At 57.3% G+C, this 27,970-nt stretch overlaps 3 protein-coding genes across 6 annotated transcripts; 2 read left to right on the forward strand and 1 right to left on the reverse strand.

The window, feature by feature from the left end:
- The first annotated feature begins 1,950 nt into the window (after nucleotides 1–1,950).
- HMG20B (high mobility group 20B) lies at nucleotides 1,951–7,526 on the forward strand. Of its 3 annotated transcripts, none has more exons than XM_027085576.1 (10): nucleotides 1,951–2,019; nucleotides 2,300–2,355; nucleotides 2,843–2,951; nucleotides 3,439–3,642; nucleotides 4,281–4,401; nucleotides 4,747–4,793; nucleotides 5,074–5,146; nucleotides 5,372–5,587; nucleotides 6,215–6,347; nucleotides 7,042–7,526. In XM_027085576.1, the coding sequence occupies exons 2-10, from the start codon at nucleotides 2,318–2,320 to the stop codon at nucleotides 7,517–7,519; spliced, it is 1,419 nt and encodes a 472-aa protein (XP_026941377.1). In that variant the 5' UTR covers nucleotides 1,951–2,019; nucleotides 2,300–2,317; the 3' UTR covers nucleotides 7,520–7,526. The 3 variants fall into 3 exon arrangements, with proteins under 3 accessions (XP_026941377.1, XP_026941378.1, XP_026941379.1); XM_027085577.1 differs by having other exon boundaries at nucleotides 1,952–2,019; nucleotides 6,872–7,520; XM_027085578.1 differs by lacking the exons at nucleotides 1,951–2,019; nucleotides 2,300–2,355; nucleotides 2,843–2,951; nucleotides 3,439–3,642 and having other exon boundaries at nucleotides 4,288–4,401; nucleotides 4,662–4,793.
- A 2,612-nt stretch (nucleotides 7,527–10,138) lies between these two features.
- GIPC3 (GIPC PDZ domain containing family member 3) lies at nucleotides 10,139–13,945 on the forward strand. The gene is made up of 6 exons (XM_027085583.1): nucleotides 10,139–10,529; nucleotides 11,294–11,479; nucleotides 11,594–11,774; nucleotides 12,968–13,080; nucleotides 13,361–13,442; nucleotides 13,574–13,945. Exons 1-6 carry the CDS (start codon nucleotides 10,287–10,289, stop codon nucleotides 13,723–13,725), a joined length of 957 nt encoding a protein of 318 aa, XP_026941384.1. The 5' UTR covers nucleotides 10,139–10,286; the 3' UTR covers nucleotides 13,726–13,945.
- Nucleotides 13,946–15,532: 1,587 nt separating this feature from the next.
- Nucleotides 15,533–27,759, reverse strand: TBXA2R (thromboxane A2 receptor). Of its 2 annotated transcripts, XM_027085580.1 has the most exons (4): nucleotides 27,268–27,759; nucleotides 22,599–22,828; nucleotides 21,960–22,457; nucleotides 15,533–17,943 (listed from the first exon to the last, which is right to left on the reverse strand). In XM_027085580.1, the coding sequence occupies exons 2-4, from the start codon at nucleotides 22,743–22,745 to the stop codon at nucleotides 17,698–17,700; spliced, it is 891 nt and encodes a 296-aa protein (XP_026941381.1). In that variant the 5' UTR covers nucleotides 22,746–22,828; nucleotides 27,268–27,759; the 3' UTR covers nucleotides 15,533–17,697. The 2 variants fall into 2 exon arrangements, with proteins under 2 accessions (XP_026941381.1, XP_026941380.1); XM_027085579.1 differs by having other exon boundaries at nucleotides 21,960–22,828.
- Between the last annotated feature and the right edge of the window lie 211 nt (nucleotides 27,760–27,970).

The raw sequence follows: 27,970 nt of genomic DNA on the forward strand, positions 1-27,970 counted from the left end.
CTCCCCAGTGATTCTCTAGCCCCAGGCAACCACTAATCCACTTCCTGTCTCTCTGGCTTTGCTGGTTCTGGACAATTCACATAAATGGAATCATACACTGTGTGGGCTTTTGTGATGGCATCTTTCATCGAGCCTAATGTTTTCAAGGCTTATCCTTGTTGTAGCATGAATCAGCAATTTATTCCTTTTTATGGCCGGTGATATTCTATTGGATGGATGGACCACAGCATTTATCTGTTCATCAACTGATAGACATTTGGGTTGTTTCCGCTTTTTAAAAAATTTTTTTAAAATTTTATTTATTTGGCTGTGCTGGGTCTTGGTTGCGGCAGCCATGCTCCTTAGTTGCGGCTCGCCGGCTCCTTAGTTGTGGCATGCATGTGGGATCTAGTTCCCTGACCAGGGATCGAACCCTGGCCCCCGGCATTGGGAGCACAGGGTCTTAACCACTGCGCCACCAGGGAAGTCCCTGTTTCCACTTTTGCACTAGTGTGAATCTTGCTACTGTGAACATTCATGTACAAGTGTCTTTGTGGACGTATGTTTTTAATTCTCTTGGGTATATCCCTAGGAGTGCAATGGATGGATCGCATGGTAACTCCATGGTTTGTTTTTTTAACCTTTTGAGGAACTGCCAGACTGTTTGCCAAAGCTCCTGCACCTGCCTGTTAGAAATTTACATGATTCATTTATTTGTTTATTCAACATATATGTATGGAGAGTGCCTGTGGGCACTGTTCCGGGTGCTGGGAATATAGCATTGAGCAAACAGGCAGCTCACAGGGAGCAAACGAACATATGGAGAAAAGATAAGACGAGGTGGGGTACAAGCCTGGGAAAGTCTCACTGAAAAGGGGGCCATTTAATCTGGGGGAAGGGCACTCCAGGTGGAAGAAAGCGCGAGTGCAAAGGCCCAGAGGTGGGAATGAATGAAATGTAGGTATCTGAGGAACATCGAGGTAGCCGGTGCTGAGTGAGGAGGAAAGTGCAGGGAGGTGAGAGCCGGAAGGTGATGTCGGCAGATTGTTTAGGTTCTAATGGGCCATCATGAGCACCCAGTAACCACAACTAGCATCCTGGGGTCAGAGGCAACCCCAGTCCAGGCTGTAAGAAGACCAGGCTGCTGCCTGGGGATCCCCAAGATCCCAGGGCAGAGTCTCCTGGCCCTCCATCTTCACGAGGTCCTTGCAATTTTCCTGTCCACACCACCTTTTCCTAAATGCTTCCAGCCCAGCTCCCGGTCTCATCCTCGCAGCATCCCAGCCTCCTGGTCCTGAACACCGTGCAAAATCTCCATTGCACAGGAGAGAAAGCAGAGGCCCCTTCACAGTAAAGAGAGTAGCCCCTGCATCCAAAGGCCCCCGGCTCAGAACAGGGCGGGGCACGGCGAGGGCGTCGGGGGCTACAAGTCCTGTCAATAAACGGGAAATTTCCCCTCCAGGTTTGCTAAGAACAGGTCCCCACCTTGCCGTGGGGTAAGGGGCTGCTCCGAAAGACCTTAATCCCTCCCCTAGCAACCTGCCGCCGTCCCAGGGTAACTAGGGCGGGGCTCAACTCGGAGTCACAGGTCCCCGGATCCTGCAGGGGCGGGGAGTCTCGCCTTCAGAGGGGGAGGAGGAGTTCGCGCCGCGCCTACTGGCCCTTTAAGAAGCTCCTCCTTGCGATGCTTCAAAGCATCCTGATTGGTCCCGAGAGCCGCCGAGCGCAGCCGACCTGATTGGTCCCGAGAGCCGCCGAGCGCAGCCGAACTTGACGCACCCGCCCGCAGCGTTCCCTACTTACCTCCCACGCGGCTCAGCGGCCGCCCCAGCCAATCACCAACGGGCGCGCCGACCCTCATCTACATGGTCACGCCCCAGGGGAAGGGCATACCCAATCCGATCGCTCGCCGAACCGTCATTAGCATGCCGGGGGCGGGACAGGGCGGGGCGGACGGCAGGGGTGGGCGGCAGGGGCGGGCTCGGGGAGGTTGGTTGGAGCGTCGTAGAAGCCGAGAGGTCCGGGAAAGTTTCTTTGGAGGTGAAAACAGCCGCGGAACTCGGGGCCCTGCGAGGCGGCGGGGGCACGGGGGTCCAGGGGCCGGTGCGGGGCCCTTCCAGGGCCGGGGGGGTGCGGACCTGGGCCTCCTGGGGGGGCGATTGCCCAACAAAGGATCCTTGGGGCGCCTGCCCTCGAGGGCCTCCCCGCCCCCGGTTCCGGCCCCCCCAGGCGCCCCGGACCCGGCTTTCCGGGGCTCCCCAGCCCGGCCCCGTCGTCACCGGCTTGGGCGGCCCTCATCGGCCACGCGTCTACGTTCCAGGTGCGGCCGGGAGTGGCCATGTCCCACGGTCCCAAGCAGCCCGGCGCGGCCGCCGCGTGAGTGCGACATCCCCTCCCCCCAGCCCACTCGGAGCTGCAGCCTAGCCCCCACCTCGTCCCGTTGGAGCTCCTCGACCCCCGCCCCCCAGGGTCTTGACTTCCCCGACTTGGAGCAGGCCCTCCCCCTTGGGCCCCCACGGGCTTCCCCCCAAACCTCCGGGCTCCAGTTCCTTTCAGGGGTCCCCTACTAGCCTCCCCTACTGCTCTTGCCCGAACCCTGGATCCTGACCTCCTCTGACCCCTGCTTCCTGAACTCAGGAACCCCTAGCTGCCAGCGTTAGCGTCGTGGGGGCGTGGGTGGCCCTGGCGTCCCGTGGCTCTAGTCTCTCCCACGCCCCCTGTGGCCCCCCCTAGTGCTTCTGCCTCAACCCCCGGATCCTGACCCTCTCAGAGCCCTCCTCTGAGGGAGGACTCAGGGCCCTCTCTGCCAACTCCGCCGTCGGTGTTGGGAAGTGGGGGTGACCCTGGCTTCCCATGGCTCCAGGCCGGCGAGCGGCAAGGCTCCAGGACAGCATGGGGGCTTCGTGGTGGCTGTCAAGCAAGAGCGCGGCGAGGGCCCGAGGGCCGGAGAGAAGGGGTCCCACGAGGAGGAGGTGAGAGTCCCTGCACTGTGGTGGCGGCGGCCCTTAGTCTTGAAGCTCCGCCCCGAACTCAATTTGAATTCGTTGTGGCTCCGCCCACAGTCCAGATTTCCCTCCAGATGCTGAGGCCCCGCCCCGTGCCAGATACCACGCCCCAAGAGCTCCACTGCCACTCTAAGTCCAGGCCCCGCCCACTGCCCAGGGATCGAAGCCAGTACGGAAGCCACGGCCACAACGAGGCCACGCCCACAACACAAGCCAGCCCCAACCCTGGGCTGATCCTCTGTCCCCAGTACTTCTCTGATCCCTTTACCCCTGGCCAGGGGTCTCTTAACCACACTCTCCCAACCCTGAACCCTGACCAGGCCATACTTCCAGGCCTTCTGGGTCCTACCTCGTGGTTAGGCCCCGCCCAAGTCTTTCAGGGCCCCGCCCCTTCCCCTCTGGGCCCGGCCCCAGCCCTCCAGGCCCCTCCCAACGGCGAGGCTGGGTTCTGCAGCCGGTGAAGAAGCGAGGCTGGCCCAAAGGCAAGAAGCGGAAGAAAATCCTGCCGAATGGGCCCAAGGCACCTGTCACCGGCTACGTGCGCTTCCTGAACGAGCGGCGCGAGCAGATCCGGACGCGCCACCCGGACCTGCCCTTTCCTGAGATCACCAAGATGCTGGGCGCCGAGTGGAGCAAGCTGCAGCCGGCGGAGAAGCAGGTGGGGACGGCTCGGGACAACTGACCTTCCCTCACCCACTCAGATACCCACCTGCAGCCACTTACCCCAAAGGAACAGGTGTGGAGGGTCCTTCGTTCCTCCTGGACTCCAGGACCTGGAGAACTGACCACCCATTAGCTCTCTCCAGCTTGTTGAAGGGAGGGGAGAGTAGCAGTAGGCTGGAATAGACATAAAATTTAATAAACAACGTTAGACTAAAGAAGTAGGGGTGGGGGCTGGATTTCTGTTAGAAACCTTATGGTTTTTAAGTTCTGGTAATTAATTTAAAAATTGCAAAAACATCAAGGAAACGTTAGCACCAGCTTGCACCCTCTACCCTGGGATTTCAACAAGCAAAATGCGTTCGGGAGGGCAGTCCAGCCTGGAGGTGGGAGCCTGCAGTCATTCAGACACCAGGGAGTGGTTTATAAAGGCTGGAATTGGCATGAGGTCGGTGAGGTCAGGGAGTTGGGAGGTAGCCTGAGCAGCAGCCTGAAGGGTGGGGTTTTGTCTGGAGGGCAGTAGGGCGCTGTGGGAAGGTGCAGCACAGTGAGCTGACTGATGGAGATGGGGTCTTGGCCTGCAAGGGCTACCCTGCCCCTGGGCTGGGCCAAGCCTTCTCGTGCTGCCCCCGCCAGCGGTACCTAGACGAGGCTGAGCGGGAGAAGCAGCAGTACATGAAGGAGCTGAGGGCGTACCAGCAGTCAGAAGCCTACAAGATGTGCACAGAGAAGATCCAGGAAAAGAAGATCAAGAAAGGTGCGAAGGGCCCCAGCCCCCAGGCAGCTGAGTGCCTGCTCTGAGATAGGTGACACAGGCAGACCAACCTACCCCCTCCAAAGGGCTCTCACGGTCCCGTGGGAATGAGACACACATAACCAGACAGTTGTGAGTGAATAGGGCTGGTCAGCGCTGAGACTGGGCACACACAGATGCGGGGGCGGGGGGAGGGGGCCAGGTGGGGATCTTGACCCAGGATGAGTAGGGCTGACTAGGGGAGGGGAATGATGGTGTTCCAGGCAGGGGGAACAGCACGTGCAGAGCAAAGCGTGGGGTCCGAGGAGACCTGGGAGGCTCACCCTGCCCTCCTCCCTCCCCCACCAGAGGACTCCAGCTCCGGGCTCATGAATACCCTTTTGAATGGACACAAGGTAAGCTTCCCTCCTCCATGGAGGACACCTGGGCAAGAAAGGTCTGGAGGTACTTAGACCTCTGGGTGAGTGAGGACCGTCGCTCCTGGGATGAAGTGAGCGCCCGGTCCAGATGTGTGCAAGCAGAGGCTGGACAGCCACACAATGGGAAGGCTGTAAAATGGACTCTGACCCAGGTGGCCTGAGGAGACCCTCCCAAGCTTAGGGGATGTCCCAGAGGGGGTGTGGCTGCCCTCCCACCCTCTCCCAAAAATATTGCCACCTTGTCCTGTCGTCCCAGGGTGGAGACTGTGACGGCTTCTCCACTTTCGACGTCCCCATCTTCACGGAAGAGTTCTTGGACCAAAACAAAGGTGAGCGCTGACCACAGGTTCTTGGAGCAAGTGTTGGGCCCAGAGGGCGCCAAGGGGGTAGGCAGTGGGTGCCTTCCTCCCCTGCCCCCGTAGACCAGAGAGCTGCGGTGTGGGGCTGGAGGCAGAGCAGTGACGGAAGGCCTGGCGTGAGGCACAGCGAGGGGCAAAGCGCGGCTGAGGGAAGGCAGGGAAGCGCCAGGATCTGACCCGGCTCCCCGCCTACAGCGCGGGAGGCGGAGCTGCGGCGCCTGCGGAAGATGAACGTGGCCTTCGAGGAGCAGAACGCGGTGCTGCAGAGGCACACGCAGAGCATGAGCAGCGCGCGCGAGCGCCTGGAGCAGGAGCTGGCGCTGGAGGAGCGGCGGACACTGGCGCTGCAGCAGCAGCTCCACGCGGTGCGCCAGGCGCTCACCGCCAGCTTCGCCTCGCTGCCGGTGCCGGGTGCGGAGGCCCCGCCCCCAACCACCCTAGCCCCGCTCCTCCCACCCCCGCGAGTCCCGCCCCGCTAACTCCGCCCTCGACTACTTCGGGCTCCGCCCAGGCTACCGCGAGTCCCGCCCCCTCTGGCCCGGCTCCGCGAGCCCTACCCCTCACCCCCTCACCAGTCTCTTCACAAACCCTCACCTCCCTCCCCTTCGCCACGCCCCTGCGGACCCCGCTCCCGGCTACCCGAGCGCCTCCCGCCCCGCTGCCAGACCTTGCTGCGCCAGCCCCGGCCACGCTGGCTCTCGCGCCCCGCCTCTGACCCCTCCCCTCATGCCAGTCTTCCGCGTTCTTTCCTCAGCTGAGCTGGGCCAATTTCCCCTCCCCCACTAGCCTCCGCATCCCCCCCCCCATCACGACCCCGCCCTCTCCAACTTGCTTCATCTGACCCCTGCCACAGCTGACCTTGATTTCCCCGGGTCCAGACACCCTGACCGCGCCCGCCCGGCCCCACTGAAGTGCGCTCCCGACCCTCTCCCCAGGACCCCGCGCTTACAGACCCCCACCCTCCGACCTCTGCTTCGGTGGAGACCCCACCGCGGTGACTCCTCCGCTGGGCTCGGCTGACGGGTCCCCCCCCCCCAGGCACAGGCGAGACGCCCACGCTCAGCACCCTGGACTTCTACATGGCGCGGCTGCACGGTGCCATAGAGCGCGACCCCGCGCAGCACGAGAAGCTCATCGTCCGCATCAAGGAGATCCTGGCCCAGGTCGCCAGGTGTGTGCCCCAGCCGGTCTGCCCCCAGGCCCGTTCAGCCCAGCTGGGGCTGCCTTGCGTAGGGGCTGCCTCAGGCTAGACCTTCGCTGGCGGGACCCGGCGAAATAGACTAGCTTTAGGCCTCCAGCGGGGTTTCTGGGGTCTGTGGGCGCTGCCCAGTGGGATCTGGCTGCCGGCTCTTTTTCGGAGGGCACAGCCCATGCGGGATCTATTAGGTGGGGCTGGTTTGATGCAGGTGGCTAATGGCCTAGCCCCTGGGGCGATGATTCGGCCTGGTACTCTATTACGACTCTGGTGAATCATCCACCACTCCCTTGGCCCAGGGGACCCGAGCTTCCCCAAAGCTTCGGGGTGGGTTTTTCTGGGTGCCTCCCAGCTGCCCAGGATAGGTGGGATCAACTCCAGGCTCCCCACCCTGGCATCTGAAGGAGCAGAGAAGGATGGCCTCTAGGGTACCCAGGAAGGGGGTGGGGTTGAGAGGTGATGGGGGTCCCCCCTCACAGATCTCCTCCCTTCTGTCACAGTGAGCATCTATGAGGGTGTCTGCTGCCCCATGATCCAGAGAAGACCAAGCCCTGGTCACGGCCCCTCCCCCACCCCCACCCCATGGAGGAGGGGTGTGGGTCCATCCTTTGGGGCCAGGCCCAGTCCTGCACCTTGGGGGCTCCAGCCCCCCAAAATTAAATTTCTACAGCATCCCTCTAGCTATCAGTCTCCCCAGCACCCCAACCCAGAAAAATCGCCCACCACGCACAGTGCACAGAACCCCATGGCCCCAGGGCCCACCACAGGGCACGTCACACTACACGGATGTGGGAACAGCACACATGGACAGCGTGACCCGGGACAGGAGGAGACCCGCAGCCGCTCATCCGCCCAGTGTGGGGAGAGTTACACACCCTACACCGGCTCTCCAGGACCAGTCCCTGGACACAGGGCAGAGAAAACCCACACCTGACAGACTGGGACTCCTGCCTGGCAGGTGCCACCCTAAGTGCCCACACGGCCAGGCACGCCGCAGGGACACACTCTCACACTCCGGGCGGGGCCCTCTACCCCAGAATGGGGGGGCTGGTACTGACCACCCTACCCTCATCCAGCTGAGGGACCCCCGTGGAGGGGGCCCCTTTGCCACTGCTCAATTGGACTTTTTAAATAAAAATGGAATTTGAATTTCAAGCTTGTGCCTGTGTGTCTTTTGGAGGGAAACAGGCCAGGACCCTCTATTGGGGTCCTAAGCCTACTCTCCCCAGCCCCTGGCAACCAGAAATCCACTTTTTTTTTTTTTTTTTTTGGGCCACACCACGTGGCATGTGGGATCTTAGTTCCCCGACCAGGGGTGGAACCCATGTCCCCTGCATTGGAAGCCCGGAGCCTTAACCACTAGACCACTAGGGAAGTCCCACAAATCCACTTTCTGTCTCTGGATCTACCTGTTCTGGACATTTCATATAAATGGAATCACATGCTGCGTGTCCTTTTGTGTCTGGATTCTCTCACTGAGCGTCGTGTTCTCAAAGTTCATCCACATTGTAGCGAGTGTCAGGGCTTCATTCCTTCTTCTGGCTGAATAATATTCCACTGTGTGGATGGCCCACATTTTGTTTATCCAGCATCTGTTGATGGCCCTTCGGGTTGTTCCCACCTTTTGGTGGTTGTGAATCGTACTGCTGAGAACATGCGTGTACAGGTTTTTGTTTGAACACCTGCCCTCACTTCTGGGTCGATCCTGAGAAGCAGACATGCTGGGTCAGATGGCAATTCTATGCTTAACTTACTGGGGAACCCTCTCAGAGACTTAAGCCTTTAATGGAATGTTTGGGGCAGCTTAAAAATTCTGGGGAGTAATTTGACAAGCACTGATGTTACCGGTTGAATTTGGTCCCCTCCAAAGAAAATCTTGAAGCCCTAACCCCCAGAACCTCAAAATGTGACCGTATTTGGCAATAGGGTCACTGCAGATATGATTAGTTAAGATGAGGTCATGGAGTGGGGCAGCCTCTAATCCAATACGACTGATGTCCTTATAAGAAGATAAAGATTTGGACACAGCTGCAGAGAGGAGACAGCCATGTGACAACGGAGGCAGACACAGGCAAAGCACGCCTCCAAGGAATGCCAAGGATGACCAGCCACCAACAGAAGCCAGGAGGGGCAGGAAGGATGCCACCCAGGGTGTCAGAGGAGCTTGGTCTTGCTGATTTCTAGCCTTCAGAACTGTGAGAGAGTAAATTTCTGTTGTTCATGGGCCAGCCAGTTGGTGGTACTTTGTTACGGTTGTCCCAGGAGACTCGAAAAACGATACTCTCACACACCCACGTCCAAGTGTGTGCTCCCTCCTCTCACGCCCTCCCTGGCTCCGTATCCTCATCCCAAATTTGGAGTTTACCATTCCTGGGCAGTCTTTACCTACTTTTAGCACAAAAGGATGTCTTCCCACAAGAGTACCATCCTGATGGATTTTTTTTTTTGGTTCGTTTCTAAAGGTTCGAAAGTAGACGACTCTGTGGCTTCTAGTTTAATCACAAAGTTGTGCGACCACCAGCCCAACTTAATTCCAGAACATTTTCATCACCCCCAAAACAAACCCCCCTCCCATTAGCCATCACTCCCCATCCTCCCCTCCCCCAGCCCCAGGCAACCACGAATCCACTTTCTGTCTCCATGGATCTGCCTGTTCTGGACACTTCATCTAAACGGCATCACACGCTACGTGGCCTTTGTAATCTGGCTTCTTTCAATGAGCATCGTGTTTCCAAGGTTCATCTGTGCTATAGCATGTATCCCATTTTGCACGTTTTTAAACTTTACATAAATTTTCTTACATCGTCCGAAGCCTTCTGCAACTTGCCTGTTTTCATCAATGGTTGGTTTCTGAGATTCATCCAAGGCGAAAGGCCTCTCTTTGGAGCTGCTATATGGCATTCCACTGCTGTTTACTGAGCCAACCATCGTTCCTGTCGGTGATGCCTAGATGCTGTGTTCCCAGGGGATTCTGAGAGACGCCTCCTGGTGCCCAGAACTTCCTTCTAATTTATCTGTAACCCAGTGTGCCCACTGTGTGCCAGGATACAGCAGGGGATGAAAGAGACCAGAACTCCTGCCCTCCTGAAACTGACATTCCAGTTGAGGAGACAGAGGAAACACAAGATGAATAAATAAACTATCTGCTATGTCAGGTCATGCTCAGTGCTAGGGAGGAAAAAAGCCAGAAAGAGAGATTGGGAGGTGGTGATAGGAGGTGACAGCTGAGCCAAGAGCCGAAGGAGGTGAGGGAGTGAACCACTTGGAGGTCTGGGAGAAGATGTTCCAAGTGTAGGGGCACAGTCTGTGCAAAGGCTCTGGGGCAGGATAGTGCCTGGTGTGTTGAATGAACAGCAAGGAGGTCCATGTGTCTGGAGCAGAGTGAGCAAGGGGGAGAGAGGGAGGAGGGGAGGGCAGGGAGGGGACGGGGCAGGTTGTGCAGGGCCTTGTGAGCAGAGGGGAGGACTTGAGTTTTTACCCCGAGGGAGGTGGGAGCCCTGGAGGGCTGTGGGCAGAGGATGAACAGGTTGTGGCTCAGTTTATACCAGGGTAAGCGTCCTCCCCACCTCTTATGGTTGTTGCAAGGATTAAATGAGTGCGCCCAGCAGAGAGCAAGCGCCCGGGCACCCACGGCTGCCCCATCCTTATTTGTGATCCTTATTTTTCCCGCTCCCCGGAGAGTTCACAGCTGGCCCTGGCAAGGCCGGCACACCTGGGGCCAGCCCCCCCGCCCCCCTGCCCTCCCCCCACACACCCCCGCACTCCGCGGTGTCGCCTTCCCGGGAGGCTCGGGTTCCCGGATCCCCTTACCCCGACGGCTCGGCTGTCGCTCCTTGGGCCGGGGGAGGGGAGGCTGCAGGAAGCGGCGGATCCGGCGGCTGTGGCCGTGGCCCCGGTGGCCGAGCTCCTCCTGCCATGGAGACCACAGCGGCCCGCGAGGCCCGGGGGGCCGAGGCCCCACGCCTGCCCGCGCCCCCGCCCTCGCCCGCCGAGCCCCCAGCCGCGTCCCCCAGCCCGGCCGCGCCCCGAGCCCGCCCGCGCCTCATCTTCCGCACGCAGCTGGCTCACGGCAGCCCCACGGGCAAGATCGAGGGCTTCACCAACGTCCGCGAGCTTTACGCCAAGATCGCCGAGGCCTTCGGGATCGCGCCCACCGAGGTGAGGCCCCCGGACCCCCAGCACCCGAGGCCCACCGGCTGACCGGGGGTAGGGGTGGACCCTGGACGCCGGGACTGGGGCCCCAGAACGCCCATCTTCGGATGGAGGGGACCCGATCTCCGGATCTCAGAGACGCACCTCTCAGATCCTGGGGTGTCCGTACCCGGTGGACCCCCTGCGCAAAACATGCGCACGTCTTAGGGTTAACGGATGCCTAGTTCGTCCAGGAAAACACTGGGCTGACCCAGCTAGGAGTGGACCCCAGCTCTCAGGGAAGCGCCTATGTTTCCTGGGCGCGGCTGCGGGGCTGTGGTTCCAGGCAGCCCCCTTTCAGGTGAGAAGTCCGAGGCCGCGGGGGATCAGGGGCTGGGTTGTAGGTGCGCCTCGAAGCCCCGAGGGGGCGCCAGCAGATTTAGAACAGTTTTAAAAGATCGGGGGTGACAGGGCAATGAAGGGGTTAAAAGGGGAAGTCTGGGGGGGGTGGGAGAGGGGGCGTCCTCCTACCCTAAGTCTCCTTCTCACCCTGCTCCCCATTCTGGGGGTCCCAGTCTCCTCGCCTCCCACCCCATTCTGAGAGGATCCCATACTCTGCCATTACACGTGACTGCGATCCTGGTAGGGGATGACTGGGGTCAGTTTCGTGCCTCTTTGCGCCTCGGTTTCCCTCTCAGGCCCCTGAGCCCAACCCCCGGTTGTTCTGCGCAGACGGTGGGGGATGAATGAGGTCTGTCATTAATTTTGGGCTCCCCCTCCCCTCGGGACAGATCTTATTCTGCACCCTAAACAGCCACAAAGTGGACATGCAGAAACTCCTAGGCGGCCAGATAGGGTTGGAGGACTTTATCTTTGCCCACGTGCGCGGCGAGACCAAAGAGGTGGAGGTCACTAAGACCGAGGACGCCCTGGGACTGACCATCACTGACAACGGGGCTGGCTATGCCTTCATCAAGGTGCCCGTGGGGGCGGGTGGCTTCCCGGGTGCCCCTCTCTGCCCCTCTCTGGTGTGAACAGGACCTGAGAGGGGCCGCTGGGGTGGCCCTGTGAGTGACTCTGGGTCCCTGCAGAGGATCAAGGAAGGCAGCATCATCAACCGGATCGAGGCAGTGTGCGTGGGCGACAGCATTGAGGCCATCAACGACCACTCAATCGTTGGCTGCCGCCACTACGAGGTGGCCAAGATGCTCCGGGAGCTGCCCAAGTCGCAGCCTTTCACCCTGCGCCTGGTTCAGCCCAAGAGAGCTTTCGGTGAGGGCCACCTGGGGCCCAGGGGGCAGGCTGGTGGGGGGCGGCGGGGAAGCTCTTCCAGAAATTGGTCCTCTGCATGCACCGGGTGGCAAAGGGTGGGGGGATGGGACAGGATGGAAGGTTCTAGATCCCTCTGGTGACAGGACAGGGAGCTTCTGGCACTGTATGAGGAACAGGAGGGTCATTTCTAGATGGTTATAGAGTTGGTCTGGGCATGGGGGTCGGGGGAGTCTTGGGAAGGTTGGGAAAGGATGAGGAGGTATCTGGATCTATTTTGTAGCTGGTCTGGGAGCTTTTAAAGTACTGCTATGAGGCTCTGGTGAGTTCTTGAGAGTGACTCTCAAAGGGAGCTCTAGAATGGAGCTTTTCAAAGAGAAGTCTGTGACTGGTCCATGGATGAGATAAGGAGGTCCCGGTCGAAGAAGGATTCTTTACCTCAGCACTATTCACATCTGGGGCTGGATGACTGTTGTGGGGCGGTCTTGGGCACTGTCAGGTTCGACCTAACAGGTGCCAGTGTCTCCCCTGAGTTGTAACAATCAAAAGCGTCTCTAGGTATTGTCAATGACACGGGGGGGGGGGGGCAAAATCACCCTCCCCCCCCCCCCCGCCCCCCGTGCCAGCTGGGTTGAGAACCTTGATCTAGAATGTAGATCACCTTGTTTAGTTCAGCAGACAATTGTTTTCCATAAGCAGACTTTCTCAAGGAAGGAAGCAGGATGCTAATTTCCTTTCTGGCACAGGCTTCTTATCTCATCATGGACTGGCCCTTTGAGTCACCCTGTCCCAGAACAAGAGGTTCTAAAGGTGCCCTGGCCCATCTGGAGGGAGGTCCCAGGAGAGTGCGACAGGATGGGGTCCTAGATCTGCCCTGGAGCAGGACAGTGAACTCTGAGAGCCGTGAGCAGGTTAGGAAGAGCCAATTCTAGAGCAAGGAGCTTTCTAGATTGATCCTCTGGGCACAAGGAGAATCTTAAGCAGTCTCTTCTAGAGAAAGTCACTTTGAGAGGAGGAGGGAAATTTGAGGGAAGAAAGGATTCTCAAGCATGGTCCCTGAGGATTCACCCATGGACATAAGGAGGATTTTGAAGGGTAGGAAGGTTCTAGAAAGGCTCAGCTGGTGGCTTCTGAGTGTTTAGGAAGATATGGATCTGCCCAGAACACATGCACCTCCTCCACTCTGTCCCCTCCAGATATGATCGGCCAGAGAAGCCGGAGCAGCAAATGCCCCACGGAGGCAAAAGTCAGCAGTGGGAGGGAGACCCTGCGGCTTCGGTCTGGGGGGGCCGCCACTGTGGAGGAAGTGGTGAGTGGAGGGGAGAAGGGTGGACATCAGGGTCTCTTGCACCTAGAGCTCTATCGCTGACTCAGCATGACCTTGGGTAAGACCCTCTCCTTTGCCCAGCCTCAGTTTCCCTACCTGCAAAGTGGGCCCTTGTCAGTCAGGGCAGTAATGGTGGGACCAGAAGCATTGACTAATGTGTGGTCCCAGTCTGCTGTCACCTAAGGGGTGGGGGACTGGGGAGGGGGCTGGGCCGGAGTGATCCCAGGCTTCTGACCCTCTGCTTTGCTCCCTACGACCCCAGCCTAGTGAATTTGAGGAGGAGGCATCTCGGAGGGTGGATGACCTGCTGGAGAGCTACATGGGCATTCGGGACCCAGAGCTGGGTAAGGGGCCAGGGTAAGCCGGGTGGACCCTGGGGGGAGGACAGCCCATGGGGAGGAGGCAAGGGTCCCAGGGGAAGCTGGCGTCCCCCCAGGGAGCGCCCTCACCCACTTCCCCTCGGCTCGGCCTGCAGCGTCCACCATGGTGGAGACATCCAAGAAGACAGTGAGTGTCCAGGAGTTTGCACGCCATTTAGACTCCGTTTTGGGCGAGTTCGCCTTCCCGGACGAGTTTGTGGTGGAGGTGTGGGCCGCCATCGGCGAGGCCAGGGAGGCCTGTGGCTAGTCTGCCCCGGGGCCGAGCGCAGCCCCAGCCCGGAGCCCAGCCCCATGTCCCAGCCCTCCCGGCCAGTTCCCCAAGCCCAGCCCTGCTCTGGAGTCCAGAAGCCCAGATCTGAGACCCAGCCCTGCTCTAGAGCCCAGCCCAGCTCAGAGACCAAGCCCAGATCTGAGACTGGTATCACCTCTAGAACCCACACCAGTTTTGAGACTGAGCCCAGCCCCGAGACTCGGCCATGCTCTAGAACCCAGCTCAGCTCGGAGACCAAGCGCAGCCCTGAGACCACGTTCACCTCTAGAACCCATACCAGTTTTGAGACCAAGCCCAGCTCTGAGACCAAGCCCTGCTCTAGAACCCAGCCCAGCTCAGAGACCAAGCCCAGATCTGAGACCCAGCCCTCCCCTAGAACCCAGCTCAGCTCGGAGACCAAGCTCCCCTCTAGAGGCAAGGCCAGCTCTGAGATCACGTTCACCTCTAGAACCCATACCAGTTTTGAGACCAAGCCCAGCTCTGAGACCAAGCCCTGCTCTGGAACCCAGGCCAGCTCTGAGACCCAATTCATCACTAGAACCCAAGCCAGTTCTGAGATGCAACCCAGCTCCAGAACCCAGCTCTCCTCTAGAACCCAGGACAGCTCTGAGGCTAAGCTGAGCTCTGATATAAAGTCAAGTTTGGGAACCCAGACAAGTTTTATGAGCCACCCCGGCTCTGAAATCAATCCTAGTTCTGAAAGTCAGGCCAGCTTTATGACCCAGCCCTGCCTTAAAACTCGACCCAACTCTGGAACGCAAGACAGTTCCATGACCCAGTTGTACCTGGACACCTGGTCTAGCTCAGAAACACCAGTTAGTTCTGGAACCCAGGTGAGACTCAAGAAGCAGCCCAGTTCCAGAAGCCACGTCAGCTCAGGATTCAAAGACAGTTCCGAAACGCAACCCTATTCTCATGCCCAGACCAGCTCAGGAACCCAGATGCACGCTGCAGAGCAGTCCAGGCCCAGACCCCACCCCCATACTAGGGCCCAGCCCAGCTCCAACGATGAGTCCAGCTCAGAGATTGAGCCCAGCTCTATACACCAGACTAGCGCAACAAGCAGGCCTGTCTCCAGAATTCAGACAAGCTCTGGACCCCCATCCATCTCTGGGGCAAGGCCCGCCTCCAGAGCTCCACTTGATGCCAAGACCCACCCTCACTGCAGAACACAGAGCAGCTCTAGAACATCATCCAGCTCTGGGACCCAGACAGACTTCAAGGCTTGGCCAACTTCCAGAGTTCAGTCCAGCTCAGGCACTCCACCCAGCTCCAGAACTCAGCTCAGTTCTAGAGCGCAGGCCAGCTCTGAAATCCCATCGAGCTCTAAAACACAGTCAATTGCTGAGACCTACTTGAATTCCAGAGTCCAGCTAAAGTCTGGGCCTGGGACCCAGACCAATGCAGCAACAGACTTAAGCTCCACAGCTCTGTCGAGCTCTGAGAGCAGGCCCAGCTCCAGGACCCAGCCCTGCCTGGGAACTCAAAGCACCTCTGGGACCCAGCTCGTCTCAGAAACCCTGCAAAGCTCTCGAAACCAACTCCAGACCACACCCCCAGGCAGCTCTGCTATTGAGCCGGACTTTGGGAGACAGACCAGCTCTGGAAGTCCGCTCATCTCTACAGCCCAGCCCAGCTCTGGGACCCAGACCAGTTCAAGAATACAGCCCAGTTCTGGAACCCAACCCAGCTCCGGAACGCAGACCAGTGCTGGAACCCAGCTCATCTCTGAGACCCAGCCCAGTGCAAGAATGCAGCCCCTCTCTGGAGTCCACCTCATTTCTGGAACCGAAACCAGCTCCAGAACACAGACCAGTTCTGGAACCCAGCTCAACTCTGAGACCCAGCCCAGCTCTGGGACCCAGCCCAGTGCAAGAATTCAGCCCAGCTCTGGAGCCCAGCTCAGCTCCAGAACCCAGTTCAGCTCTAGAATTCAGTTCAGAGCTGAGACTCACCACAGCCCTGAAACCCAGACCAGTTCAAGAACCCAGCCCAGCTCTGGAATCCACCTTACTTCCAGAACCGAATCTGTTTCTGAAACGCAATCCGGCTCCAGAAGCCAGACCAGCTCAAGAATACAGCTCAGCTCTAGAAATGGGCTCCGCCCACCAACCCCTGGCCTTGACCCCAGAACCCAGGCTGATGCCACTGCCCCAGCCCGACCTCAACACCCAGGCCCATCACTCAGAGCCCCACCTACAGGTCCTAGGAGGGTCTCTCACCCTCAGTCCCATGATCGGGTTCAAGGAGCCCAGGCCGATACTGGCCCAGGCCGAAGCCCATCCACTTCTGCCCTGTTCCCACGGCCGTGGTCCCCCTCCGTCCCGCAGAAACCAGCCCTTCCCCCCAAGCCCCAGCTGAGACCCCAGAAGTCCACCCCACCCACCAAATCTGTCATCCCTAGTTCTGCCACCAGGGCGGCCCTCCTGCATTCCCAGCCCCCTGAACCCTCAGCTCAGGGGCCTGCCCCCTCCCCCGAGCTCAGGGAGCCAGGGCCAGCTCCGCCGGCGTCAGAGCCCCTCCCCTACCATGGGGGGCTATAGCTTGGGGGTGACGTACTTGTGGCCCCCATCCCCTCTCCTGCCCCTCCCAGCCTGGGTCCCTCAGAAGCAGCAGGTGACCTCATTCCCCCACAGGCGGGGTGGGGGGTGGTGAGGGAGGGTGGACACAGGGGCTTTGGTTTCACCCGGGCCTGGCTCTGGGAGCTGTAAGCAGATCCCAGGTCTGTGGAGGGGAGGCGGGGTGAGGCGGCGGGGGGGGGGGAAGTTGGGACAGGAGGCGGTTTCCCCCTCACGTACCTCGAGGGCTCATGGGGAATAAAGGCACCTCCCACCCCTGCAGCTCTGTGTGTCGTTTTTGGGGGGTGTTTGGGGGAGAGCAGAGGAAGGGGCAGGCGTGAGGGTCTGGGGAGCTGACATGACAGCACTAGATGCTTCTTACGTGGCTACGATGTGCCAGGCACATTGTTAAGTGCTAAGCGTGCAGGTCCTCATGGACCTGCAGACACACGGTGCTCTAGACAAACTCACTCGTTCGGCCATTCTGTCTGCCTTTACTGAGCACCTACTATGGGCCAGGAGCTGCTTGTTCAAGGCATGGGGAGTCTGAAGGGCTGAGTGAATAGATGGCTAAACCACAAGCTTATGAGGGAGTGCATCCCATCTGCCGTGGAGGAAGCAGGCGTGTACGCCATGGTCCCTGTGTGTCTTGCCCTCTCTTTTCCTCACCTGCAAAATGGGCTTAATCCCAGAACCCTCCCTTAGGGGCTGTAGGGAGGCTTCCAGGAGATCCAAGCTGTAAAGTGCTTAGGGAAGACTCAATAAAGGAAGTGGGGAGAGGAGCTGGAAGCCAGCCCAACCTCTTGGGGCTTCCACAGCCCCCCAGTCCTGCTCGGCTGCCACACGGTTGGATAGGAATATTGATACAAGAAACTTCAATAATTGACGATTTCAGAGCCAAAAGAGATTATATTTTGGCAAGAGAGGGAGTCTCTTGCCCGTTCTCATTCAACCTTTTCTAGACAGAGCCTTCTCAAATTGGGCTGTCAAAGGCAATCAACTGTACCCCAGTAAGCAGGTCATATTCAGGGGTCAGAGTCCCCCATTTCTGGAGGATTTCTGCAAGGGGAGGCTTACAAGTCTGCTTTCCTCCAGACACCATCCCAGCATTGCCCACACCCTTCCTGGGATTGGGAGGTGCCTCTGAGTGGGGAGGGGCGGAGAGAGGGGAGGGGCTTTGGAAAGGGGAGTCAGGGAAGAGTTGGAGGGTCCCCAGGGATGATGGAAGACAGCACACAATCCTGCCACTCAAACTGTCCATCCTGCACTCCTGGCTCCTGGACTTCCGAACAGGCAGATGCGACTGACAGGGAGGACAAAGTTTAGATGGGGGACATGCTGGCAGGGTGCTCTGTCCTTCCAGAGCTGCCCCCGACGTCCAGCCCTGGCCCTACTGCATCGTGGACCTGCGGGTGAGCTGGGGTTGCAGGGAGAGAGACCTGGGCCGGGTACTGAGGCGAGGGTGGAGGCGCCGGATCACCGCCCGGCGAAACAGGATGTACACCCAGGGGTCGAGGATCTGGTTCCAGGTGGCCACGCGCAGGTAGATAAGCAGCTGCTTCTCGGTGGCTCGGGACAGCTGCCCAGTCGGGCTCATGGCAGGCGGGCTCCGCAGCACCGTCTGGGCGATGAAGACCTGCGGGGGGAGGAGTGTGTGTGCGTGTGGCCAGAGCGGTCAGCCGGGGGCCAGGCCGGCCACCAGCCCTGCCCTCCACCAGTACCTGCCCGGGCCACCTGCCATCCACCGAGACCCCGTGCTGATTTTGTCCCCGAGGTGCTGTGTGACCCCGGGAGAGCTGCCTGACCTCTCTGAGCTTCAGCTGATGTGGCCGAAAAATAGCACACTTTTCCTGCTCCTCTCCTGGGCACAATTAAACGTGGTGGACAAGAGGACTTGCAGGTGCGAGCAGGTGGAATCACTGTGACTGCCAGTTTTATTATTCTATCAAACATTTATATTTTATACAAATTTCATAATATAATATCAAATTATGGTATAAAATTGTATATTAAATAATTAAATTTTATGTTGTTTATTTTAAGTCAGTTTATATTATATTAAAATTTATAGTTTATAAAATTTTATGTTAAATAATTTTTGTTAAATTCTTATATTAAATCACTTTAATATATTTTATTAAATATTGGATTTTATATTTAATATTATACTATATAATGTAATAAGGTATTTACAGATTATCATAGAATATAATTAGTTACCTAATAATTAATATATTGTTAATTATAACTATTATATATAGTTATGTTATATATATTATATAGTATTTAAAGTTATATATGTAATTATATAATATATAACATAATTATAAGGATGTGACTATATATTACATAATGATTGATATAATTATTAAGTATTAATTAATAATATGTAATTATAGCTATATGTTATATCGTATTTAACAATTACATAATATATATTATATAATGATTGATATATTATTAAGTATGAATGAATAATATATAACTACAGTTATATGTTATATAGTATTTAACAGTTATATAATATATAACTATATATTATATGATTGATATAATTGTTAAATATTAAGTAATAATATGTAATTATAGTTATATGTTATACAGTATTTAAAAATTATATAATGATTGATATAATTATTAATTCTAATCTAATCTAATTAATTATAATTATTATATTTCATAATTATAATCAAATTTATACTATAGTTAATATAATTATATTCATATTGTATTGCATGTATTATACTAAAAGAAATTTTTTCTTTTTTTTTTGGCTGCACCATACAGCTTGCAGGATCTTAGTTCCCTGACCAGGGATTGAACCTGTGCCCTCAGCAGTGTAAGTGCAGAGTCCTAACCACTGGACCGCTAGGAAATTCCCCCACAATTATTATTTTAAAATTGTTTCCTGAGCACCTAGTATGCTGGGCAATTCTGGGGACACTGCAGTAGCCAAGACAGACCCAGGTCCCACTTGCACAGGTTCACAGGCTCACAGCCCCATTAGGACATGTGACCAGGTGGTTGCAGCTTGGCGGTGGGAGTGGGGGTGACCTAGCAGTGATGGAGGCACTGTTGGAGCCCAGAGTAGGGGCCTGACCGGGCTTGGGAGAGGTAACCAGATGGCGAATAGGAGTTTCCCAGGTGAGTTTGAAGGAAGTGTCTGTGGGCCTTTCTTCTGGGACAATAGGGAGCTATGGGAGGTTTTAGAGCAGGAGTTGCCTCACGGGCCAAATCTGGCCTGCCACCTGTTTTTGTTTTGCTTTGTTTGCTTTATTTTTGCCTTTTTGGTTTGTTGTTTTGCTAAGAATGTTTTTACATGTGTCAATGGTGAGAGAAAAAAATTAGAAAGCATATTTTGGGGGTTTTTTAATTAAAAAAAATTTTTTTTTTTATTTTTTATTTTTTGGCCATGTCACGCAGCATGCTCAACTAGGGATCGAACCCACACCCCCTGCAGTGGAAGCACGGAGTCTTAACCACTGGGCCACCAGGGTAGAGGCCTAGAAAGCATATTTTGTGACGTGACAATGACATGAAATTCAAATTTCAGAGTCCGTAAATGAAGTCCTATTGGTGCACAGCCACGCCTGTTTGTTTCCATGTAGCTTTCATGCCACAGCAGCAGAGCTGCGTCGTTGTCACAGAGACTGTGTTTAAAGGGTTTACTATATGGCCTTTTAGGGAAAACTTTGCTGCCCAAGGGGACCAGGAATCGTTTAATGATTCAGTGATTCTACCTAGGATGCCTTCCTGGTTTTTACCTAACAGTTCAACTTCTATTTATCCTACAAAGCCTCAGTTCCAATGGCTCAGAGCAGGGCGGGGCTCATCCTGGCTATTTCAAGAGAGTCAAGGCTGGAGGGCAGGGAGAAAGAAGAGGCTGAGACAGATCCTTGTCAGGGACCTCTTGGTGAAGGTGACATTTGAGGCAAGACATGGAGGAGTGAGGGAGTGATCCATGTCGAGATCTGGGGTGGGGGAAAGCATTCCAGGCAGAGGGTACAGCCCAGTGCAAAGGTCCTGGGGCAGGACCGGGCCTGGCATGTTGGAGGAACAGCCAGGAGGTCCATGTGTCTGGAGCAGAGTGAGCGAGGGGGAGAGAGGGAGGAGGGGAGGGCAGGGAGGGGACGGGGCAGGTCGTGCAGGGCCTTGTGGGTGGCAGGGAGGACTTGGGCTTTTACCCTGAGGGAGGTGGGAGCCCTGGAGGGCTGTGGGCAGAGGGGGGACCTGACTCAGGTGCTCACAGGCACCGTCTAGATGCTGCTCGATAAATAGTAATGATAATAATTACAAGTGAATATAGAAATGGCCTCAGCTCGACACAGATGTAGAGAATAAACGTATGGACACCAAGTGGGTAAAGTGGCGGGGTGGGGCGGTGGTGGTGGGATGAATTGGGAGATTGGGATTGACATACATACACTAATATGTATAAAATAGATAACTAATAAGAACCTGCTGTATAAAATAAATAAAATAAAATACAAAAAAAGAAATGGCCTCAGCTCTATGAGACCAGGCCTGGGAGGGACACCCCAGGTACAGAACAGAAGCACATTTCTCAGCTGGAAGCATCATCCTGTAACTGCCACTCCCCTGGGACCCATCAGTGCCTGCAGCTTCACGTATCACAAAAAAAATTATGTTCCTTTCTTTTTTTTCTCCCACCATTGACACACGTAAAAACATTCTTAGCAAAACAAAGCAAACCAAATTTGCAATCTTCCTATCCCACAGGTTTAGCTTTTGTTTTAGCCCTTATCACCTCCTAATATCTACCACTTCACTTATTTATATACTATGTTTATTTCCTGTCTTCCCAACGACCTGAGTTCCAGGAAGTCAGGCAGTTTTGTCAGCTTTGTTCCCTGTGCAGTGCCTAGACCAGAGCCAGCAACACACTCATAGCTCAGTGAATGTTTGTTGAAGGAACCAATGAACAAATGAGTTCATGTCATCATCCTGACAGTCACTCTGAGAGGCTGGCACCTTTTTAGTCATCCCCATAATAGGGGGAGATTGAGGCTGGAGGAGATTGAGGCTGGAGATTGACCCGTAGCCAGAGTCACATGATAAGTCCTTGTTGGATGTGGGCTGGAAACCAAGTATCTGATTCCAGTCTCCAGACTTGTCGCCATACAGTCAGAAATGGAAAAATAACCACTCCAAGTGGCCAATTACATCAATCAGTGGAAGGACTTCAGCAAGCTCCCCTGACTCAGGGAAGATCTGTGCAAGGCTAGGGTCCAGCCCAGAACTAGGCACAAAGTAGAAATGATTCAGTAATTGTACCTGGAATGTCCTCCCTGCTTTTCTCTGGCAGGTAAACTCCTCTTCATCCTTCAAAACCCCAGCTCCAATGTCCCTCTTCCAGAAAGCCTTCCCTGATATCCCAGGGAGAGCCTGGGAGCCCTTCCCTGGGCATCTCAGTCCCAGGACACTGCCTCTGCCCCAGTCCTGCCCCCAGTTTGGGATTATCTGTGTCTTGCTCATGGGTTCCTCAAGGAAGGACCCTTGAACACTGGGGTCATGCCCACATTTTCTTGGGCGGACGAGAACCTGAGGGTTATGAATTCATTCGGGAGGAACCGAGGCCCGGTCCCCAAGGGTGGGTGGGAGACCCCGGCAGCCCCTGCCCCCGCCACTCACCAGCAGCGGCATCCAGCAGATGCTGGCCACCACCATGATGCCCGTGAGCTGAGCCATCATCTCGACCTCGCAGTCCCGTGGGCGCTGCTGGGCGGCCTCCTGCCCGTGGTAGACGTGGCACAGGGTGGCCACGCTGATCGTGTTGAGCAGGAAGGACAGCCCCACCGAGAGGCTGCCAAGGAGGGTGAAGAGCAAACCGAAGGCCACATCCCCTGGCTCGGCACCGAGTGTGAGGAAGCACCAGGAGCCCGGGTACTGCACGGTGTAGCGACCCACACCCAGCAGGGGCAGCAGGCCCAGCGCCAGCGCGGCGGCCCACACCAGCCCCACCGTGGTCCAGGCCCGGCGCTGCGAGGAGGCTGCGGGCCTTGAGAAGGGCCGGGTGATGCCCAGGTAGCGCTCCGAGGCCATGGCGGCCCCCAGCAGCAGCGGGCACAGGCCAAAAAAGACCATGATGACGCCCATGAAGTGGCAGAGGCTGCAACCGGGGTCCACGGCCTGCCAGTCAAAGAGGGCGGCGTGCTGGGACACCACGATGGTGCCAGTGACCAGCAGCCCCATGAAGTCAGTGATGACCAGGCCGCAGAGGAAGGTCAGGAAGGAGGATCGCGCATGGGAGCTGCCCTGCCGCGCACTCACCAGCACACTCAACGCCAGCAGGTTGGAGGCCAGGCCCACCAGGCAGAAGGAGGCCGCGAACCAGGGGGAGGCGATCAGGCGCCGTTCCTCCAGCGTGATGTTTGTTGGCCGCAAACAGGGCCCCAGAGAACTGCCATTGGGCCACATGGCGCCAGAGCGGAGTGGGGAGGGTCACCACCCCATCAGGCCAAGGCTGCAGGTGGGGTGGACTGGCACTGGCTCAGGCACACCTGGGGAGGGTGGTGGCGGAAGAGAAGATTTGCTGGTGATTCATTCTGCATTTTAGTCTGAGCAGCCCTGGTGAACTCCTACACAACCTTCAATGCCCTAGCTCAAATATCCCCTCCTATAGGAAGCCTTTCCTGACCTATCTCACTCCCTACTCAGTAAGTATTACTATTACTACTATGACTAGCTCCAGCCCTGTCCTGCCCAGGCTCAGTGACCCTCAAGGGTGAGGATCAGTTCTGTCTCCTCTGGGAACCCTGAAAGACACCAGTTAGTATTTGCCAGGTCTCAGAGAAGGGCTGAGAAGCCCCAGTTTGAACTCCAGCCCTCGTACCCACTGTGTGACCCCAGGCAAATGATTTCTTCTCTCTAAACTTCCATTTCCCTGCTGGTCATCCATCTGAGCCCTTGGTGGACTGCAGAATCCAGAACAGATTTCAGCTACTGTAAAACAGGACACACCCAGTGTGGGGAGGGCAGCTGGCTGGTGGCCAGAGGTCGCTGGTTCTCGAGCAGGCTCCAAGGTCAGCCTTGTGGGTCACAATTTCTCGTGAAATTGTGGGAGAAACCCGGCCCCATTGGTGTTTTAGGGAGAGCCTTCCTCACATGTTGGAATCGTGTAGATTCTTTTTTTCCCCCGTTTTTGTTTAATAAGAAATAAACCCAGAAATCCAGTTCCATCTGGGAGCAAAACTCAGGTCATCTGGAGCAGCAGGATCCCTAGGGACGGGCTATAAACAATAGGAGGAGGGTAATGGGCTATAAACTACCCTGTGTGGGGCTGGGGGAGAAAATTGGAGAGACATATGGGTCTGACTGCCTCGGGTGTGGACGAATCAGCCAGATATGGGGACGTCGAGTAGAAATAAAATGAGACCATTCAAAAGCCAGCTTCCAGGGGCTTCCCTGGTAGTCCAGTGGGTAAGACTCCGTGCTCCCAATGCAGGGGTCCTGGGTTCAATCCCTGGTCGGGGAACTAGATCCCACATGCATGACGCAACTGAAGAGTTACATGCCGCAACTAAGAGTCCACATACCACAACTAAGAAGTCTGCATGCTGCAACTAAGAAGTCCGCATGCCGCAACTATTCCCCAAAAGGACACAGCAGGGAGGGCGTAAGGTCACCCAGGGGGCCGGCACCCCACCCTGGGCGCACACCATGAGCCATCCTTGTGCTGGCAGGGAGGGGGCACTGGGTGGCAGGATCAGAGTGGGTAAAGGTGGGGAGGCAGGACCATGGGAGGCACAGATGGCCCAGGCAGTTAAAGCTCAGAAAGGTCCTCTTATGAGCCCCATTTTGCAAAGGCAGGGAACCTGAGGCACAGAGAGGTTAAATAACTAATCCAAAGTCACACAGCCTAGCCGGGGTGGATCTGAGATTTAAACTCGGGCCTCATTACATACAGATGTGTGTAATTGAGTCAAAGGCCTGCGAGTCAGGTGGAGGCTGGTGGGAGGTGGGTGTGGAGGGTCACCATCATCGGAATTTTCCTTGATGAAAAACAGATCGAATTTTTCTAGGGAATTCCCTGGCGGCCCAGTGGTTAAGACTCCGAGCTTTCACTGCCGAGGGCTATGGGTTCAGTCCCTGGTCAGGGAACTAAGATCCTACAAGCTGTGCAGCTCAGCCAAACAAGACAGACAAAAAACACACCAACCAAACAAACAAAAAAAAGGGATAGAATTTTTCTAAAAAGTTGGTCAGACTGGATTCGAACACTGACTTTGCCACGAACCCTGAGGGGAGTCAAGCCCCCGCTCTGAGTCTCAGTCTCCCTTCCTATAAGATGGGGCGGATGATGAGAATGACTTCGTCTGTGCCCAGGGCTAAGCCCACGCAGGCGCTCCATTCGTGCTGGCCCTGAGCCCATGCCTGTGACCCGGCCTCAGCAGTGAGCGTGCTCGCTACCCCCTCACTCCCCATCTCATTAATTCAGCTCAGCAACTCCTTATTGAGCCTCATAAATTATCCAGCTCCTGCTGGCCAGCTCCACAGAGCTTCCCTCCCAGGCTGAGAGCCAAGGCCACTGCCACTTCGATGGGGGCGGGGCCTGGAGACGGAAACCTGAACCCCAGAGGGGTGGGGGCTTTCCACGGTGCTCGGCCATCTGAGCCCTCCACTCCCCGGCAGGGGTGTGCTCTTTGCCATCTCAGATTTGGCCTGCACTTGGATTCCCCCTGGGGCGGGACGCTTGCTCCCTCCCTCCCTTGAGAGCTGGCAATGCGCTGTTTCTAAACATTCCTGGGGACTCAGGGCTGTGCCTGCAGTCACTGCCCCTGCCTCAGCCCTGAGTGACCGCCAGCTCCTCCCAGGTCTCATGGTCTCCTGGTTCCCCACCCTTGCGCGGGAGCTTATGCACCCGGGGACACACACCCCGTGTCTGCCTCGTCTCCCATGTCTGGCAACAAGCCTGTGGCCCAGGGCCTTTGGCCTGGGGGAGGCTGGAAACTGGCACCACTCCCTCTGGCCCCAGCCGGCGGTTTCCAGTCCCCCCGAGGGGTTCAGGTGAGAGCGGGCAGCTCAAGTTCCCCAGGCAAGCGGGCCAGAGGGGCACCTGGTGAGGCCTCCCTTCCCCTCCCACATTGGCCGGGAGGGCTGGCAGGGCCCCCACCCTGCAGGGGACCGTGCTCTTCCCAGCCCGAGGGCCATAAGCACCACGGTGTGGCCCTTGGGGGAAGTGCTCTCCCTCTCTGTGCCTCAAAAGAAACATGGACCCCAGATTTGCTGGACAAACCCAGGATTCCATGGCCCGAGAGTGGGGAGGTTTGGACTTTGAAGGTCCCGGGTTCTGGAATTCTAACGAGTTCCCAGTTCTGGAAGCTGAAGGCCCCAAGAATCTAGAATTTCAAGGGGCTGAGGTTCCAGAACTTTGATGGGAATTTGGTTGGGTCCTGGGTTCCAGAAATCTCTCTCGGGTCCTGGCTCCTCTCTGGAGGATGGACTTTCAGGTCTCCCTCAGCCTCCCTCGGTGAGGCTGGGAGGGATCCGTCCACCGCTGTCCCAGAGGCCTGTGCGCTGGGTTGGGCTCGGGCACCAGGCTGGTCCTCCCTCCGCCCACCATGGTGGCCCCGATGGAATGTGGTCTTTGGTTCCCAAGGGCCAGGCCCCTCCTCTGCCTGAAGGTCCGTCATCACCTCTGCCCCATTCTTCTCCTCCCGCTTCTGTGATCCATCCGTCTTTCAACAAGTCCCTCTTCCTCTTGACACACCACCACCTGGCCTGCCTGGCCTGCCCGGCCTGCCTGTCCTCACGCCATGGACCCACCCAGCCTCCCCCAAGGGTGACGGTGACCTCAGACAAACTCGGACTGGAGCCCGCAATCTGCCACTGCCCAGCTGGGGGCTCGACCTTGCTGAGTCTCAGTTTCCCCCTCTGTGAAATGGGGATAACAAGGACACCGACTCGCCTGCTGGCATTCTGGCTGGTCTTCCCAGGCCTGACCTGCTCCTGCCACTGAGACTTTGCCCCCTCTGTGCCCCCCCATCCCCACCCCGCCTGGTGCACCCTTCCTGCTTCCTGGCTGCGCTCGCAGCTCATCTCCTGGCTGCGTGCATGGGGCAGCCAGGTGGGAGCCCTGATGCTCTGTGTGACCTTGGCCCACTTCCACGTTTCCTAAGTCCTTTAATGCTGCCCAGGTGACAAACGACGATGTCCTCTGGCATGAAAGTGCAGGGACCAGGCCAATCTCTGCATCAGTCCCTGCCCTTACCCGATGCAGACCTGCACGCCTGAGGGTGTGGACCCCCTCCACGCCCTTGTGCAGCCACAGACGCCCACACAGACACAAATGCATACATGCAGGGCCACTGTCAGTCCCCAGGCCCACCCCTGCCTTCCCCCACCACAAGACTCAACTTCCGGGAACTTTTCCTGTTTGTGACAGCAGCCAAGCCCCCACCCCAGAGGCATCACAGTCAGCCTGCCAGGGTTGGAGCTGAGCCTTGGCCCGGACTCACACGGTCCCTCCCTGTGAGCCTCAGTTTCCTTATCTGTCCAGTGGGTGTCCCCAAGCACCAGCGGGGGACGGACGGGTGATGAAGGGACAGGACCTAAGCCAGGCGGCCAGTGGTTAATGATGGGCACAACTCCGAGTGTGCACACAGACACACAACCAACCAGACGTGTGCTCACACTCACAGCCACAGCCAGCACCCTGGCTCCCTCCCCGGCTGTAGTGGCACCACAGGACACGGAATGGCCGGGCACAGACCCAGGGAAACCCACACACAAAGAACATCCTCCGCCACACTGGCCACAGAGGCACACGCAGGTGCCCGGGGCCGGTAGCACTCCAGGCACGGGACCCAAGCTCACCAATGCCCCGGAACACCCAGCACCTGGCAATTGTCACCGCCCACGGTGAAACACCCACAGCAGGGCGGGTCACCGCAGGATACACCCGAGGCACACCTGCCCACTCTCATGCCCCGCCCCTAACCTGATGGCCAATTGTCCTCAGCAGGCGATGGTCGATGGGGCGTACAGGGGTAGCCAGCCGCGCAGTCGTGTCCCGGCGGACCTGCGGGTGCCGGGCTGGAGGTGGGCGTGCGGAAGCGGAAGCAGGGCGGCTTCCGGGGCCCCTGAGGAAACTGAGTCACAGCGGGAGAACCACGCCGAGGACCCCGGCACTGCCACGTCGCGGCGGGACACAGATAGAGGGTGGGGCGGGGCGGGGTCCCGGGCCGCGGGAGGGGCGGCGAGGTCCCCTCCCGGCCTGGAGGGGGTTCGGCGGGGACTAAAAATAGCCCGGGGCTGGGGCTCCGTTCTGCGGCCGGCGCCCGTCTCTGCTAGTGTCTGTCTCCCATCAGCCCCTCCAGTCCCGCGCTGGCCACGCCCCTCCCGCCCGGGCCTGGCTGATGAGGGTCAGTGGGCGCCTCCTAGCCCAGCGGGGAAACCGCGAGGCCTCCTGGGGCCTCGGGGCAGTAGGGGCAGAGGCGGTGGCCGGGGTGGCCGGCGCCCTCTCGGGAGCCTCCTGGGGCCTCGGGGCAGTAGGGGCAGGGGCGGTGGCCGGGGTGGCCGGCGCCCTCTCGGGAGCCTCCGCCCGCTCCCCTCCCCCAAGCCCGCCCCAGCCAGGTCCCCTCCCGGCGCTCCGGCCGCCAGGCCCAGTGTTATTCACCGTCCGGGCTGCACCCGAGGATGAG

The sequence above is a fragment of the Aethalodelphis obliquidens genome, unplaced genomic scaffold (assembly GCF_003676395.1).
Source record: "Aethalodelphis obliquidens isolate GAN/ISIS:26980383/991018 unplaced genomic scaffold, ASM367639v1 scaffold53, whole genome shotgun sequence".
NCBI classification, from domain to species: domain Eukaryota; kingdom Metazoa; phylum Chordata; class Mammalia; order Artiodactyla; family Delphinidae; genus Aethalodelphis; species Aethalodelphis obliquidens.